This window comes from Salminus brasiliensis, chromosome 3 (genome assembly GCF_030463535.1).
Source record: "Salminus brasiliensis chromosome 3, fSalBra1.hap2, whole genome shotgun sequence".
Classification (NCBI taxonomy): Eukaryota; Metazoa; Chordata; class Actinopteri; order Characiformes; family Bryconidae; genus Salminus; species Salminus brasiliensis.
Genome location: NC_132880.1, coordinates 49,769,812 through 49,787,997, shown reverse-complemented (window position 1 = coordinate 49,787,997; position 18,186 = coordinate 49,769,812). Strand labels below are relative to the sequence as shown.

General features: G+C 40.8%; 1 protein-coding gene across 4 annotated transcripts in view; it reads right to left on the bottom strand.

Moving 5' to 3' along the window:
* Positions 1 to 17,929, bottom strand: part of tbc1d5 (TBC1 domain family, member 5) — a 34,342-nt gene extending 16,413 nt beyond the window's left edge. For 2 of the 4 annotated variants that reach the window (XM_072676474.1, XM_072676478.1), the window contains exons 1-4: positions 17,832 to 17,929; positions 12,549 to 12,631; positions 3,249 to 3,316; positions 2,968 to 3,067 (exon numbers count right to left, since the gene is read on the bottom strand). In XM_072676474.1, the coding sequence (XP_072532575.1) occupies positions 2,968 to 3,064 (97 nt within the window). In that variant the 5' untranslated portion in view covers positions 3,065 to 3,067; positions 3,249 to 3,316; positions 12,549 to 12,631; positions 17,832 to 17,929. Of the gene's footprint in view, positions 1 to 2,967; positions 3,068 to 3,248; positions 3,317 to 12,548; positions 12,632 to 16,236; positions 16,423 to 17,524; positions 17,737 to 17,831 lie in introns of those variants that run through there. The other 2 variants (XM_072676476.1, XM_072676477.1) reach the window with 2 other exon arrangements.
* Between the last annotated feature and the right edge of the window lie 257 nt (positions 17,930 to 18,186).

The window sequence follows — 18,186 nt, the reverse complement described above, 5'->3', positions numbered from 1 at the left end:
AAAGAGCGCTCACCGGCCTTCGGCATTCCTACTGCACTGTAATTTTAACAGCAGAACAGCAACTGACGCACTTTGTCTGCGTGTCCAAATATCGCAATAAATATTATGAATCATGAAAATATCTTTAAATGCTGCAATATGATATTTTACCATATGGCCCAGCCCTACTGCCTGGTTAAAAATAGAGTTTTCCAGCTGGACATGTTGAATATGTTTAAGCCTTTATAGCCTCCCATTCAAATTTGGAGAGAATAATTGTGATGGTTTAAAGCCTTATATCTCCGCTGTCCAATCACTGATTGTAAATCTGTTAAGCAACCCAGGCTAAAAGGTGATAATGTTGGTCAAGCGGTTTGTGTAGTGGCTTTTTTGCATAATTAATGAGAAGTCCCGCACACGAGAGCAGCAGGGGGGAGTGGACCACCATAACAACACACAGAGAGGAATCCTGTCAGCCGGATAAGTCAAGATCAATTTAAAACGGTTTATTATTCCCATCACTTCTACTCAGAAAACTTGGCTGTAATGGTAAATTTGTGATATTATTAGTGCTGAAGCTGAGGTGATTCTGAGAGACGTGTTCTAAGATTAGTCGGTCAGGTGCAGAGCTCTCCTCTCTTAACCCATTATAATGTTTATGTTCATCTAGAAGGGAATAAACACGTGTGGAGAGTTTATCAGATTCCTTTTGGGTCTCGTTTGTTCAGTAGTTTGTAAAGTTTGCAGTAGTTTTACACAAATAAGTGAATAGTAGTGAACTAAGCTAAGCTAAGATAGCTCTACGGGAGCAGCTCTGGGTTGGAACAAGCTGCTCAACAAACTGCAAAGTACTTATATATGTAAGATTATATACTTATATATAAAAGTAAGGTTATATACTTATATATAAGTAAGATTATATACATATACTTATATATAAAATAAGGCTATATACTTATATATAGAGTAAGATTATACTTACATATAAGTAAGATTAATGATTATATATATATATATATATATATATATATATATATATATATATATATATATATATATATACAAATACTTATATATAAAGTAAGTTTATATACTTATATGTAAAGTAAGATTATATGTATGTAATCTTGAAATCAGTTAAACAGTTAAACTGCTCCAGTGGGAACTCATCACTGGTCAGTGTGTTTGGGTGAATTATGGGTGTATTCAGGAAAGGGCAGCAGCCTCAGCCATCGATTACCGCATGACTGGAGGCTGTTTAAAGCTATATAAAACATAAAAAAAAAAACATTGTTATTTATAATATATATATATTTAAGAATGATATAAAATTCTTAAATATACATAATCAAACAAAACTGGAATCAGACAGCCTTAATAGGTTCCCCCCAAAAAATAAATAAATTGTCCAAGAATTATATATAATTTTATATATATATATATATGATTATATACTTTATATATATAAGTAAGATTATATACTTATATATAAAGTAAGGCTATATACTTATATATAGAGTAGGATTATATATACTTACATATAAGTAAGATTATATACTTATATTTAAAGTAAGATTATATGCAAGTAAGATCAGCCATTGATTACCGCATGACTGGAGGCTGTTTAAAGCTATATAAAACATAAAAAAGATGGTATATACAGAAAGTCTTTTACACACTTTAAATATCTGAGCTTCCTCCAAAAACATTGTTATTTATATTATATATATTTAAGAATGATATAAAATTCTTAAACATATATAATCAAACAAAACTGGAATCAGACAGCCTTAATAGGTTTCCCCCAAAAAATAAATAAATTGTCCAAGAAAACTGCATTTGGTGCATCTCTACCGGTAGCATATCACTACTTTAGTGTCCTGATTCCTCCAGCACTGTAAATAAGAAATGCAAGTCACCCAAGCAAGCTTTCTGACGTGTGTAGGAGCAACTCCCAGTGATCTGGCCTGGAGTCAGACACATGGTATCAAAGCACCCCAGAAAGAAGTGTCCTGGTTCCATCTAGAGCTGCATCAGACGCTCACCGACTGCTTATTTTGTTCCTCTCCCAGCAGCTGAAGCTGCAGTGACGGTACGCCTGCCCCCTGACGGGTAAACACTCGGGAAGACGGTTCTCTGTACTGTTTTAATCCATGATCTTACAAAACGGACCAATCTGGAGTGCTTTCACCTCGTTCTCTTCAGAAGAGCTCAGCTGTTTTGGTATCCAAGTTACCTGGCCAGTTCATAAACACACACTAATCAGCCATAACATTAAAACCATCTGTCTAGTACTGTGTAGGCCCCCCTCGAGCTCTGACCCGTTGAGATATGGACTCCACAAGACTTCTGAAGGAGTCCTGCTGTGGTATCGAGAACTTCCAAGACTACCATTAGCAGCAGATCCTTTAAATGCTGAAAGCCTCCATGAGCATCAGTGAGTCTTGGGTGCTCATGACCCTGTTTCCGGAGCACTTTTGGTAGGTACTGACCACTGCAGACTGGGGGACAAGATCTGCCTGGTGTTCTGGAGATGTTCTGATGTGACCCAGCCATTATCTAGAACATCACCGTTTGGTTTTGCAAAGTGTCTCAGATCCTTATGCTTGTCTGTTGTTCACCTGCTTGATTTACAAGGTTTCTGTTATTTCGGTCAGATGAGATAAATGTATGGAGAACTGAGGATGAGGCACTCAACCCCCAGAACACAACCACCTGTTAAGCATGGTGGTGGTAGCACAAGGTGGAAGGACTAATGAAGGTACTCTAGGCACATCATGGACTAAAAAACACGTTCACGCCAACAGGTCAGGTGTCTGTATGTCTGTTTAAAGGAGCGCCACCCACATCAGAACATGCTATATCAAGTAAACAATAAAAGGGTGGTGGCATGAATCTGGTATTGGTGGAGCTCCACTTCCCTCCATTCATCCCTTCATTTCACATGCCGGCCTCGGCTACAATGGACCGTCAAGGACTTTCACTTACGTGCTTTGTTTCGGTTGTAGTTGTGTAAAGGGTCATAACCGGTCTCCTGCTCCTCGGGCTGCAGCGGATGTCTCGTCTCGAAATTCGGGTGCTGCATGACCTGCCAGAACCACAGAAACGGAACTGTAGCACCCCAAGGACAGCACACCAAACAGACACCACTCTATGAGGCCATAGCGGAGCCAGGAAATGAAAGAAATGAACTACACACAGCAAAGGTCATGTAAATGTCACTGAGAGAGAGCATGTGATTATGGGACAATTACTACACCGGTACTCACTGTTAGTATACAGTGGTTGTCCTCATAGATCTGACCACAGTGGAGATCACAGTCCGGTGACCGTCAATCTGAAGACAAACAAGAAACAACACACTATTAATCTGAAGGAAAACCAGCTTTGAGAACATTCTGAAGATGATCTATACAGATACACTACATGTCCAAATATTTATGGACACCCCTTCTAATGAATGCATTCAGCTACGTTAATTTGCTCTCATTGCTGATATAGATGTGCAAATGCACACACAAACACACACACACACACACAGCTTGTCTAGTCCCTGTAGAGAAGTACTGCCAATAGAATAGGACTCTCTGATGAACTGATGAATCTATTGGCTCCATGCTGCCTAATGCCAGGCGTGGGCTAGAGGGGTATAAAGCCCCCAGCATTGAGGAGCTGTGGAGCAGTGGAAGAACTGTGTTGTCTGAATTGATGATGGACTTTACTGACTTTATTAATATTTATTTATTGTTCTTTATTGATCCCAGGAGGGAAAGTGCAGTTGTTACAGTTGCAACTGTTTGTGTAAGAATAAACACTCTGTAAGATAAAATATAAAACAAAGAGAGAAAATAAATAAATATGTATTCAGGGCAATTGTGAACAACAATTAAAGCTGGGCAATATGACGATATTTTATTGTATCGTGATAAATGTTGTTATGGTGATAACAGTAAGCATTTCGGATCAAATGGAGGAGACTGTTAGTGTTATAAACACTGATCAGCTGCAGGTTTCATTACTAACAGTGTAATTAGACTGAAGGGTTCATTAGATGAAGAGCAGCAGATGTTGAGTATAAATCACTGTATTCAGTACAGGAGAGGATCTGAACAGTAGTTTATAAGAATCTGATACTGATGTTTTAGTCTGTGATTACATGTATATATATGGATATACATGATAAATATTGTGTATCACAGAAAAAGTTTTCAAATATTGTGATACAGTATTTTTCCCATATCAGACAACAAACTAAAGAGTACCAAACCAGCGACCGCAGAAACCTCCTATAATATAAGTTAATCCTTTATTAGTCCCACTGTGGGGGATATTCACAGTGCCACAGCAGCAAAGGGATAGCAAGACACTCAGATGCAAAACTGTATATAAATTACAAATATATACACAATATAAACAATAATAAAGTAAAAAAAAAAAGAAAAGAGCAGTTTTATATAAAAACCCTGAAACATAAGGAAACCCTACAGGATCATGATCATCATCATCATCATCATCATCATCATCATCATCTACTGCAGTTTATACAGGACAAGAGCTCTGAACACGTCCGGGGGGTGGGGGGGCGATGATAGCAAATAGTGGCTGGCACTGCTGGAGGTGGTCACTCAACACAGTTCACCCAGAGCCAAACACAACTCAACAGTGCTTCCATTGTTCGCCTCACAAACAGAGCAGCAGCACTTTATACAGAGAGAAATCGGCCTTTCACTTTTCTCCAGAACGTGAATCTGCAGCTGTTCTTTATACTGAATCAGAATTCCATGATGAACAGACCAATAGAAATGCTCCAAAATGACTCAGAATAAAATCTTTCTACATCGCCTTCCATGGAAAGTTCAGAAGGTTTTTTCCTCCTCCTCTAAAGCTGCTGTGTGGAGATTCTGCAGGAAATCAGAGCCTCCTTCTACAGAAGAGCAGAGAAAAGAACGGACTGCTGCAATTTGCAGAAATCACTGGGTTCTGGAGTCATGCTCTGAAAACAGGTGGGAAAAAAACCAAAACAAGCCCACTGTAGTGGAGAGTTTAGTGATGTGCTAAGTCTGAATAAAAGGCGGAGCAACCTGGATGAACCTGAGCCTGAAAACAGGGTTCCCTCAGATATGAGGCTTTATCCTCTAAACAGGTGTGATCTGAGCCTCAGGTGTGATCCGGCTACACGTCACTGTCCACGGACCCGTGGCTGTTTAGTAACGTGGACTGATTGCGGTTGAGTCCGGCTGCCTTTAACTTGGGCAGATAATCGCTTGGTTCAGTCCTGAGTGTTTCGGGGGATGCTACTCCAGGCATGGCACGCTGCTAACAGCACTGGGAAACTCTGGAGAAGTGTGCAGGACAATGCTAATGATAATTGCGTAATGCCAGCCATGTTAGTGTAAAAGCTTCGATATCACTCTTGTGTTATCACATGCTTCTTTACTGGCTGCTACTGGATTGTTCAGCTTGTGTAAATCATGTCCTTCAGTGGTGGCCCAAAGGTGGATTTCTAACAATGTGGTGCCGTGACCCGGATGGCCTACTGAAACGGTCTTGATGAGTAAACGCCGAACTGCAGGAGGAGCTTAAGAGAACTCAGAGACTTAATTCTAGCACCAGCAGCACCAGCAGTTCTCAACTTGAATGGTGGGAGGAACAATTCTAAGGCCTTCATTTGAATAAATTAGAGTCATTTCTCAATAAAAATCCCCGACAATCACCGAATCCCACTGTGATTCTGAACTGAATGAGTGATCACGTGCTCACACTTGAGTTTTGCACTTAAACTCTCCAACAGGCACAAAGAGCTGCCTTCATTCACTCCCATCTGCACTGACATTATATGATTAGCTTCAGAAAGCCCAACCATCCCTATTTAGAGAGTTTACTTCAGAAAAGGTCCGTCAATCTTCCGTCAATTATACTGGAGCAGTCAAACAGAGCGGTGCAGTGCTGCAAATACTAAATATAATGTAATATAAATACAGTACATTTATAAAAAAAATGCAAGTTTGTAACGTCAGTAACTCTTACACTGTTGTTTTTGTATTAATATTACTTGAACGCTTCAGTTTTAATTAAATAAATAAGTAGAACAAGCTAGAGCAGTACAAGAGTTTCACAAACACATTCTGAAGAATGAAGAGCATCGTCTAATTATCGTTATCAATATCGCACACCCCTACCAGAGGCTGCTCTGCTGAAACACAGCGGTAAAAACAAAGGATCAGATGTGAATCAGGATTGTGTGAGAGCATAGTGAGTCATATATTAAATTATATTATATTAAAATTCTTCTTCTGACATGTCCCAGCTTAGAAAGCCATGGTCCGAGTGCAGGGTGAGCCATGCTACAGTGCCCCCTGGTGCAGAGGGTGTTAGAGGCTTTGCTCACAGGTTCAACAGTGGCAGCTTATTAGTCCTCTGTATTGAACCCACAACCTTAGGATCAATAACTCAGCACTTTAATCACAGAGTCATCACTGCCCACTTCAAATGCATTGAGGTGGTGCACCAGAGGCAAAATGAAAAAAAGAATGGGTCACTGTTTAAATATTTATGGAAATATGAAACTATGTTAATTAATAACCGCATTTAATTACATTTCTAAAGCATTGTTCCTCAGTTTCTAAATCATTTGTGGATGAATCAGTGTATCACACAGGCTCGGAGAGCTTTGGTAGCAGTCTCAGGTTGGTCAAAAGCTCCAGCCCAATGAGGAACTCCACTTAACCCAAGCCTTGGCCGTCCTGCATTACAGCAACCCTATAATTAGGTTGGCCGACTGCGGTCTGGATGATGAAACTCCCTAAAGTAAGGGTGTGAACTCTGCAGAATGGTGCCTACATACCAGCAAAACAAAGAGGAGCTCCTCATTAGCTTCTGGAGAATGATCTGAGAATGCTCAAACATGCTCATGCTTGCTGTCTTGCAGTCTAAATTTACAATGGTTTGCTTGGACAGTTTTCAAGGTCAGTTTTTGGGACACTTACAATATGCACTGTCCTTTAACAACGGAGGTGATGGGGTGAATAGTATGCTGAGGGTGTGTACCGAACCGGCACGGTACTGGGGTCAGGGTCTATCTACCCACCCTAGAGAGAGCAAGCCCCTGGCTGCCGATGGCTAGCAGCGTGATTGGGATACGAACTAGCGACCCTCTAATCACAGTGACAGCACCTTAAACACCCACAGCAGGTGAAAACAGCCCAGTCCAGACCAGTCCTGGAGCTTCACTCCCACCACGCTCAGCATCACACAAAAACACGCCTGAGGAAAGCTGGGAGCACCTTCACAGGCCCAGCACGTTCTACAGGAACTCTGCAGGAACCGGCTCACCCTCAAGTGGAAATGTGGGTCGAAGCTGTGGCAGGCACTGAGGGTCTACTGCAGTGACGAATCTCCAACACTGTGATGGGACACACCACAACCAGACATCAGCCAGAGACAGTAAATCAATAGGAAAGGGGTAAATGGGGAGGTGAGCCATATTTTAGAAAAGTTTACCATCTTATATCTGACCAATCAGCTCCCAGCTCCGTTACAACAACTATGCAGTTCTGAATGCGCCAGTTTTAAAACAAAGAAAGGTGTGCAGTTCTCCCGCCGGTAAAACAGGAGCATTCCCACCATAGTTTTAGCTTCCAATCGGCCTTAAAAAAATTTAAAAAGTGACAAATGCGAAACAGTAATTTTAGCTTTAGGTTTGAAAGGATTTTGTGTTACTGCTTCGTTTGTATTAGTGACTTTTCATTTGAAACGGTCTGTTTGTATTAGTGACTTTTCATTTGAAACGGTCTGTTTGTATTAGTGACTTTTCTTTTGAAACGGTCTGTTTGTATCAGTGACTTTTCTTTTGAAACGGTCTGTTTGTATCAGTGACTTTTCTTTTGAAACGGTCTGTTTGTATCAGTGACTTTTCTTTTGGAATTGTTTGTTTGTATTAGTGACTTTTCTTTTGAAATGGTCTATTTGTATTAGTGACTTTTCTTTTGGAATTGTTTGTTTGTATTAGTGACTTTTCTTTTGGAATTGTCTATTTGTATTAGTGACTTTTCTTTTGGAATTGTTTGTTTGTATTAGTGACTTTTCTTTTGGAATTGTTTGTTTGTATTAGTGACTTTTCTTTTGGAATTGTTTGTTTGTATTAGTGACTTTTCTTTTGAAATGGTCTGTTTGTATTAGTGACTTTTCTTTTGGAATGGTCTATTTGTATTAGTGACTTTTCTTTTGGAATTGTTTGTTTGTATTAGTGACTTTTCTTTTGAAATGGTCTGTTTGTATTAGTGACTTTTATTTTGGAATGATCCGTTTGTTCGTTGTATTAGTAACATATTTTAACGCGGCCTGTTTGTATTACTGACTGATTTTGCCACGGTCTGTATTAGTGACTTTTATACACAGTCTGCTTTTATCAGTGAATTATTTTGGTACGATCTGTTTGTCCGTTTGTAGTCGTGACTTTTTATTTTGGTTCTTTTAGTATATTTGGTCTGTTTGTATTACTACTTATTACTGGACTTGGTCTGTTTTTTAAAAAAATTTCTCTCATTTTGTCCTGGTATCGGATCGGCGCATCCCTAGTCCTTACCCAATCCAGTGGATCGGGATCGGGCCAACCCAGGTATATTTTAGTGGAACAGGTCTCGGCTACTTCTCAGAACATCAGTGCAGGAGCAGCAGCGTTCCGGCCCAGAGTAGGAATGACTGAGACGCCGGTTCCCCTGTTCTAGTCAGTGGAGCATCAGCCTGATCCTGGACCTGCTGGTTTAAGTTGGAGCTGATACAGGATGATGCCTCACAGCAGAAACTGTCTGATCCTCTCCAGCTTCCTCTCAGAGACACCTACATTCGGTCAGACTCTCCACAGCACTTCATAAACACCGACCGGACGAGGTGAGCAGCGTTTCACTTCTTCTCCAGCTCTCTTAACCTTCTCTTTCTCGTTCTACACATAAGGAGGAACTGAGAGAGCAACCAACAGAGAACACGCTGAAAGTAACCTGACCGGCTTCACTGCACAATATATTAGCAAATTCAACACAGTCCATATTTAACACGTCATTCCTATCTACATTACATGTCCCAATATATGTGGACACCCCATCTCATAAATGCATTATTATTAGAAGTTGCACCCACTGCTGACACAGATGTGCAAATTGAGTAGGTCTCCCCTCATGGCACCAATACAGCTCTGGTCACCTCTCTTGTTGCTGAATGCAATCAAATCCTCACAGCAGTACTCCTCCAAAATCTAGTAGAAAGTCTTCTTCTCTGGACAGTAGAGATTTACAGTTACTACAACAAAATCCGGAGAAACTCTTTTAATAACCTTAAATTACAAAGAAACAATGACCAGGCAGGTGTCCCAATACTTTTGTCCATATAGAGTGGTGGACCTACACCATATTAGGCAGGTGGTTTTAATATTATGGCTGATATTGATGAAACATACTTAGCACAAGTACACAAAATGGACAAAAGTATTGGGACACCTCATTCATTGTTTCTTCGTACTGTAAATCTCTACTGTCCAGAGAAGACGACTTTCTACTAGGTTTTGGAGGTGCATTGCTGTGAGGATTTGATTGTATTTAGCAACAAGAGCGTTAGTGAGGTCAGGATGTTGGATGGTGAGCACCACCCCACCTCATCATCCCCAATGATCAATGCTTGGGGGGGTGGGGGGGGGGCTTGCATTAGGCAGCATGGTGCCAATAGGTTCATGTTTATTGATCTGCTCCAGTGAGTCCTATTCTATTGGCAGTACTTCTCTACAGGGACTAGACCAGCTGTGTTTGTGTGCATTTGCACATCTGTCTCAGCAATAGGAGTAGCTTAAAATAGCTAAATGCATTCATTAGAAGGGGTGTCCACAAATATTTGGACGTACATTGTATACTCTTTGACCTGGAGACGTTTCCTGCAGTGATAAATGATATAATTCAAGTTGTAGGACGTTCAGCTGAACGGCTGGTCCTCCAAACCTTAAGCTGAGAACATGAGCACAACCCCCAGAGTTCACTCACAGCAACCCTCAGCGCGAAAGTGAGAGGAGCTCCGGCCTAAATCTTCTTAAATAAACTCACATGCCTTCACTTCATCAGCCAATTGGGCTCCTGCGCCAATCATATGACCCCTAGGAATTCTACAAACTGGTAGCAGCTCTCCGTGAGCCAATATTACGGTCATCCCACACAGACTGCAGAATGCGCAGCATGCTAATTAACACAACCTTGGAACGCATTAAGAGATGCCGTCCTGCTACGCTTCCTCTGCTTCCTGGAAGCGCTTACACTGTGCTCTCTGAATCCGATGACTAAACAATAACACTGCCTGAGCTGAAACCTTCAGCAGCTTTAATCCCAGCAGACGCCCAGCCAACCAAGCTTTGTGCTGAGAGCTCATTCAGAGACAGGCCTTCTGCCAAGCTTTGCCACTTCCTTCCAAATTTACAGGAGACCTGGCGGAAGAGAAGGTTTCGAGAAGTCCTGCAGGGTGAATTCATCAACGGTCCAAGAAATACGAATCTTCCAGAGAGATGTAGGTCAAATAATCTAAAAGAATTTATTCTTATTCTTTATTACTGCACTGACTTTAGTCTCTGGTTAGGTTCAAATACATACATATATTTATTTGATTCTATTTATTGGTATTATGGTATTGTATTACTGTGCTGTACAGACTGTTACATTTCCTCCAGGATCAATAAAGTATCTATTTATCTATCTAATAAGACAAACAAGCAGAAAAAGCCTAAACCATGTTAAACCACAGTGCAGAGGAAACTCCCTCAGAGCTGGAGGACGAAACCTTGGGAGGAACCAAAGCTCACAAGAGGGGGACCCACCCTCCTCTGGCCTAAACCACTTCTAAAAGACTAAAAAATGGTAGAGTCTCCTTAATACCACATAAGCCCATTGTTCTGCTTGAGGGTACTGATATCCATATATAACCACAGATATGCTGAGCAGCTGTATTAATATATAATAGGGTATATATATTAGTTAGAGCGCTGGGCTGTCGATAACAGGGTTGTGGGTTCGATTCCCGGGCTTGGCAAGCTGCCACTGTTGGGCCCTTGAGCAAGGCCCTTTACCCTCTCTGCTCCCCGGGTGCTGGAGTTGGCTGCCCTGCTCTGGGTGTGTGTGTACTCACTGCCCCCAGTTCACTAGTGTGTGTGTTCACTACCACAGATGAGTTAAATGCAGAGGACACATTTCACAAATATGTGCACCTAATAATAATAATAATAATAATAATTATTATTATTATATTATTATTATTATAAAACAGCAGCTTAATAGTTAGAGTCCATGTAAACTCCAGTGAAGTTGGTAAGGGAGGGTCTGAGGTAGGGCTGAATGATATGGTAAAAATACTGAATAAAAATAATATATACATTCAGTTGGACGATCACTTCCCTACATCATCATTCCCAACTCATCCCAAAAGTACTGGATGGAGCTCCTCCACCATCATTCCAGAGAACACAGTTCCTCCACTGCTCCACAGCTCCTCAATGCTGGGGGGTTTATACCCCTCCAGCCCACACCTGGCATTAGGCAGCATGGAGCCAATAGAGTCCTATTCTATTGTGTGCGCATTTGCACATCTGTGTCAGCAATGGGTGCAACTTAAAGTAGCTGAATGCACTCATTAGAAGGGGTGTCCATAAATATTTGGACATGTAGGCTCAGACACAGGATGAAATATTGCCATGTCTTACAACTGACAGGATATATTTATATGTGTGTCTGATCCTAGATGTGTATGTATATATATGTAAACATTGTTTTGCAGTATCAAAAACATAGTATTGATTATACAGGAGTTTAGATGTAAGGATTGGTGTCAGAATTTAATTTATTTAAAAACCTTGCTTATAGTATCACAGTATATCACAACACACTGCAATATCGTGGATCGTAACCACTGTATCCTGTCTGCATTGTATCACCAGCCAATACACAACCCTGATCACCAATTACATCGCCCTACTGGACAGGCCTATAGCGATCAGATACATAAGATCAAATACTGCAATTTCTTACAACCAACAATAAGTGATTTTTTAATTAACTATAAATTATTGCTGCCTCAAAGTATTAGTTCACAAACAAAACAGTGGATGGTTCATTCTGCCACAGCATAAGAACGAAGGGAAACAGCTGGATGTTGCCGAACTCTGGACTAGTGCCCTACAATAGAGACACCATCCATTCTGATCCTCTATGTGTGTGTGTGTGTGTGTGTGTGTGTGTGTGAGAGACTTGCAGGCCAGTCTTGTGACGGTGAACCTAAAAGCTAGTGTTGTTCTGCTGCTCTGACTCGGCACCCTGGGGTCAAAAATAAACGAGGAAAGGTTCACAGCGCCTCCCTCCACCATCACAGCAGCTCCTCCTGTAGCATTACAGATAAACACAGTGAACTACAGCAGCTCCATTACAGAGCCCTGCTCCAACACGGCGGCCTGTCTGTCACGCGCAGCAGCTGCAGGATCAGCCAGAAAACTGCCTGAACGACACAGAGGCAGCGCTAAAGATGGTCAACGCTGGTGTCGGTGGACCTACCTCATTTAAATGACTGCAGAATCCCCTCCGATCTCCTTCACATGCGGATCAGGACACAGTAGACTGTGGCTGGTGTCAGAACTCTATAAAGAAACATAAACAGCACAGTACATCAGGCCCGGTCAGGGTGTTTCCACTATACTGAGCTCCGAGAATACTGAAGGATGTGTACATGCATGTATAACATATAGAAATTAGCATCTTCATCTACATACAACAACATTCCAGAGGAATACACCAATATTTATTAGTGTAGGGTCACAAATACACACATTTAACACACCGTAGACCAGCGCCCACTACACATTCAGATCTTGAGAGTGTAATGAAGATGTATCATTATCTTGGCATGTGCTGTGCTGTGCTACATATCCCTCTACTGTGATCACACTTTTACTTTTCAGACCAGACCCCCCTTACTTTCATTATATACTGTAGGCTGATGATATTATTGCTGTTACTCTATTATTAGTAATCACTGAGAATTAAACTACCTCTATATCAATATCTACAGAATAACATACAAACATACTGCTCCACGTTTATATACAATATATACATATATACAATATACACTAGTTCACTAGTTCAGCTACTTTACGGATACAAGCATTTAGCGCGCAGCTTGTTTGATCTGTGTATCTATATGAAAGCAATTTGGGCACCTTCATCCTTTTATTACATATTAAGTATTACATAAAATATTGATTACATCTAAACTAGTGGTGCGTCAATAAACAAACTGAATTATGTATCAGAAATAATAAATAAATTAATTAATTAATTAATAAATAAGAAAAAATTATAACCCTAAACTGTAACGTAAAGACATGGTTTAAGGACATGGTCCAGCTGGGCAATATGACGATATTTTATCGTATCATGAAAAATTTTTGTTATCGTGATACAAGATACATTTTACGTCTAAATCATTGATAATAATAAAAGAAAACTGATCAGCTGCAGGTTTATTAAAAGAAAATATAGTATATTTATATATAAATATAGTATTTTTACCATATCGTCCAGCTCTAATTCCAACCTGCTTCAATCTAATTCTAGGCAAGCAGCAGTACTGACCCTTTCTAGCCATGTTCTATATAAGCAATAACTCCAGTAGCAGGCGTAAAGCAAATTTATGACCAAAACATGGTCTGATTTGTACAAATTTGCTCTAAATATATATATATTATTTAGGTCTAAATGTGAGATGTAAATATTAGGTAGCCTAAAACCTCCAGAAAAGAACATGGCACGTGTAATTTTGTAATTTTTAAGATAATAAACTTACATCAAACTGACAAAAGAAATAATGTAAAATTGGCCAAAAGTTAAGACAGGGGAAAATACGATAGCTGCTAACAACATTGGCAGATGCTCAAGGTTGTCGCTTCGGTATCTATTTATATCTCGTTATAAGAAACAGTGAGTGAACCTCCTGGAAGTACCCGGATTTCCTCATCATTTATTACTAATAACACGTAGTTTGATCGTTATCTAATCACAGTCATAGACAAACACAGTCTAACTAAACCTACACATATACAGCAGTACTGTTTACGTCTTGTATTGTGAGCATTAAGCTAACATCCACAGTGCAGGCTAGAAAAAGTAAGTGAATCCTTAAATCGAATAACCTGTAGATCCCATTTAGCAGCATCACCTCCATGAAATGATTCCTGTAGCTGCAAATAAGATTGCAACAACTCTAAGGAGGAATTATGGACCTATTCTCCCTTTAGTTTGATGTTTCTGGGAAGCTTCCGTCCATCCTTCCTTCAGGTCATTCCACAGCGTCTCAGTAGGGTTCAGGTCAGGACTTCTGCTTTATTTTCCACAATTACTTAGCTGATGTTTTTCTGTGCTTTGGATCATCGTCATGTTGCATTACCCAACATCTCTTCAGCTTAAGGTCATGAACCGCTGCACGTACGTTCTCCAGCGAAATGTTTTGATACACCTCAATGATCTGAAGGTGTCCAGTACCAGAAGCAGCAAGAGAGCTCCAAATCAGGATGTTCCCTCCACCATGCTTCACAGTTGGGATGAGATTCTGGTATGCAGAGTTCCTTCTCCTCCAAACTTGAACAAAACTCCAAAATGAAACTCCAAAACTGTTGTCACTGTTGTCTCATCTCCCCTTACGTTTCTCCAGAAGCTTTGTGGAACATCCAGGCGGTCCTGGGCCAACTTGAGAAGGCTGTAATGTTTTTTTGGGGTTCTTCCAAGAACACCATTCCTGTTCAGTGTTTTTTTTTTTCTTTCCTAAGAGTGGGCACATAAGCGAAGGTTCCTGCTGTCTTCTGTAGGTCTTTTTCTTGGGTTCTTTCCCATCTCTTTCAGGACAGTCCACTGGACTCTTGGAGTGATCTTCAGAGGATACACATACCTAGGAAAAGCAGCTGCAGTAGTCCTGAATTTTCTCAAGCAGTCTAACCATAGATTGATGTACACCCAGGTATTTAGGGTCTCTGCAGCCTTTTCCAGCTTTGTGCATCTCTCAAGCATCTTCTAAGGCCTTCTGAAAGTTGTTTGCATCAAGGCATGGTTTCAACCAACCTTAAGAAGAACATACGTCAGTAACTAGGCTTTATGTGCTTGGATTTAACGGGCAAAGCAGCTGTGAAACCCACACGTCCATCTCATCTCATTTCCTTAATTAAAAGACTCTCGCCAATTCGGAGACATCTAACACAGAGGTTCACTTACTTTTTCTAGCCTGCAATGTGGATATTTGTCTGATGCGCCTAATAATAATAATAATAATAATAATAATAAAAATAACAAAAAAGGCACAAGCAGTGCAACTGTATGTGTTATTAGCTTAGTTAGACTATATTTGAGTATAATTGTAAATTAGATAAGGATTAATAAAAGGGTTCACTTACTTTTTCTCCCCGCTCTGTAACTTTACTGGGGGGACACTGAGCTGCTCTGTGTGAGCTGTTCCTCCTAAACTCTTCCACTGTTCAATAATAACACCACTCACAGCTGATGGAGGAAGATCTAGGAGGGAAGGTCTAAATTTCACCAGCTGACTTGTTGTTGTTGGTGCAGCGGTGTCTCCTATTACATACAGAACCACGCTGGAGTTCAGTGAGCTCTTCAGAACCTCCCGTTCTTTCACTGATGTGTGGAAGAAAGGCAGACTGCAGGACTAGAGGCTGGATGGCAATGAGACTAAATCAAACCCCGAAATTAAACGACTTAAAGGTGTGTCCCAATACTTTTGTCCATAAATAGAAAGTTTAACTTTGCTCTGAACCCCTATAACACAAATGTCACAGCTGGGTGTTCTGTAAAGCAACTTCTGCCAGAGGAACACGACTATGAGCTCAGACAGGTGTAGCGGACCCAGACTGTATTTATATGGGATTGTATATTTGGCTCGACTCAAACGCTGTGATTTCTGTTCCAGTGCCTTTTCTCAGAAACACCACCAACACCCTGGAAAACACACCTTCTGTTCACTTCCGTAAGTCTGTATATTTATTAGGGACGTCCCGATCAAGGTTTTTTACCCCCATATCTGATCCGATCTTCTTAATGCTGACTGACTATCGGCCGATACCGATCCTGCTAGATCTTCCCAAATGGATCTAAAGGCATAAAATATCTGTGTCGTTGCAGAACTACAACAAACTGGGTGGTCTTCGGCAGAAGACGGACCACCTAACACATGCTTTACCTGCTGCTCGGCAGACTGGGATTTCTGCCACTGCTGGTAGACCAGCATGACCGTACACTTCCATACCCCTGCAGATTCAGCCACTTCCTTCACACTGCGGCCTTTGGCGCACCATAGGGTCATTGGCACCCTCATGGAGGTCCCACCTCAAAACTTACAGGACTTTTAGCAGGATCTGCTGCTAAGGTTGGTCTTGGTGCCAGAGACCAGAGCAAGACCCCTTCAGAGGACTTGTGGAGTCCATGCCTAGATGGAACAGTGGTAGCGAAACAAGGGAGAGTTACACCGCCTAAATTTGCATTTCTACGTGTCCAGCAGTCCTCTTATTCTGGACATTTCATCAAACAGAGCGGAGTTCTCTGAATTTACAGACTATGAACGGCATAAAGTCCCAACAGCAGTGTGAAAGACTACTGGAGAGCTGGCCGAGACATGAGAGCTGTGATTGGCTCGAGGTTATTATTTCTGCATAGTGATTTCTGACTGCTCTCAGAGTTCAGATATTAGCACTGTGTTTAAATCTGAATAATAACTTCTTTACATTATTATTATTATCATCGTTTCTCTGCATTATTTGAGTGGTTGTCATTTCTGCAAATAAATAAATAAATGCTCTAAGTATTAACATTTTTATTTGGAATTTGGGGGAAATGTTGTCCATGGTTTATGAATATTAATTTCCCTAAACACACTGCCTATAAATAATAAAACCAGACCAACTGCTCATCTCTTTTTTTTCCAGGACTGTGTGTGTAAATACATATATATGTGTGTGTGTGTGTATATATATATATATACACACACACACACACATATACATACACACACATATATATATACACACACACACATATATGTATATACACACACACACATATATATATATAAACATCTATATAAACATGTAGCTTGTATATATATATATATATATATAAATATATAAACAAGCTACATGGTGTCACTAGCCCACACCACAGCTAGATATGGACATTTTACATACTTTATCATATAATAATTACATTATAAAATATATGTATAATATAAGTAATTATAAGTATCTGTATGTTTGTCAAATTTATTAACACTATATTATTAATATTAATAAAGTGCACTTGGATTTTCTATCATAAATACAGAATGTATAGAGTATTTTACTGTGTCTATAACCATGACAACTGATTAGACGTGCCCAAAAAATAATAATAATCATATCCCGGAGCAGAAGTTCTGGTTCTGCCCGGTTCTGGGTTTAAGGATCCAGGGCGAACAGAGACCCCTCCGTACTCACGAGCCTGCAGCCAAAACCAGGACTGTCAGATCCGGACCTGGAGGCAGTGTAAGAACCGGGTCAGCTGGTCGGCTCGGCTCGGCTCGGCTCGGTCCAGTCCGGAGTGTTTTAGTGAGGCGGTTCTGAGGGGAGGAGCAGCCGGGAGGGCAGACTGCTGCTCCGGCTGCGGCTCTCACTGCAGGCCCGGCCCCGCGCCCCGGTCCTACCCAACACACAGCGCTCCCCACCACCCGGCCCCCGGGCTCCCGGCTCCGGCCTCTCCGCTGCTCCAGCAACGGTCAGCGGATCCGGACAGGTGTGTATTTACCTGTAAACAGGCTCACGCGCTGCTGTCCATTCTGCACCTGGCATGTAAACACTCGCGCGAGACCAGGCGGAAGTGCGCGCGGCAGCTGCTCCTCACGTGACGTGTGATTCGGGAGGCCGAAGAGAGCGACGACGGAGACAAAATAAAAGTCCCCCTGTAGCAACGCTAATGACACTGGTGTCAATTAATTCCATATAAATTTATATAAACTTCATAATCAAGGTATGTTCATCAGAAAACACATTTTAAATTATAAAGCAAAAAGATTAAAATAAAAAGAAAATAAAATAAAAAATATAATAAAAATTACACAAATATGCCACAATAAAAGCATAACTGCCAGGCTTTCAGACAT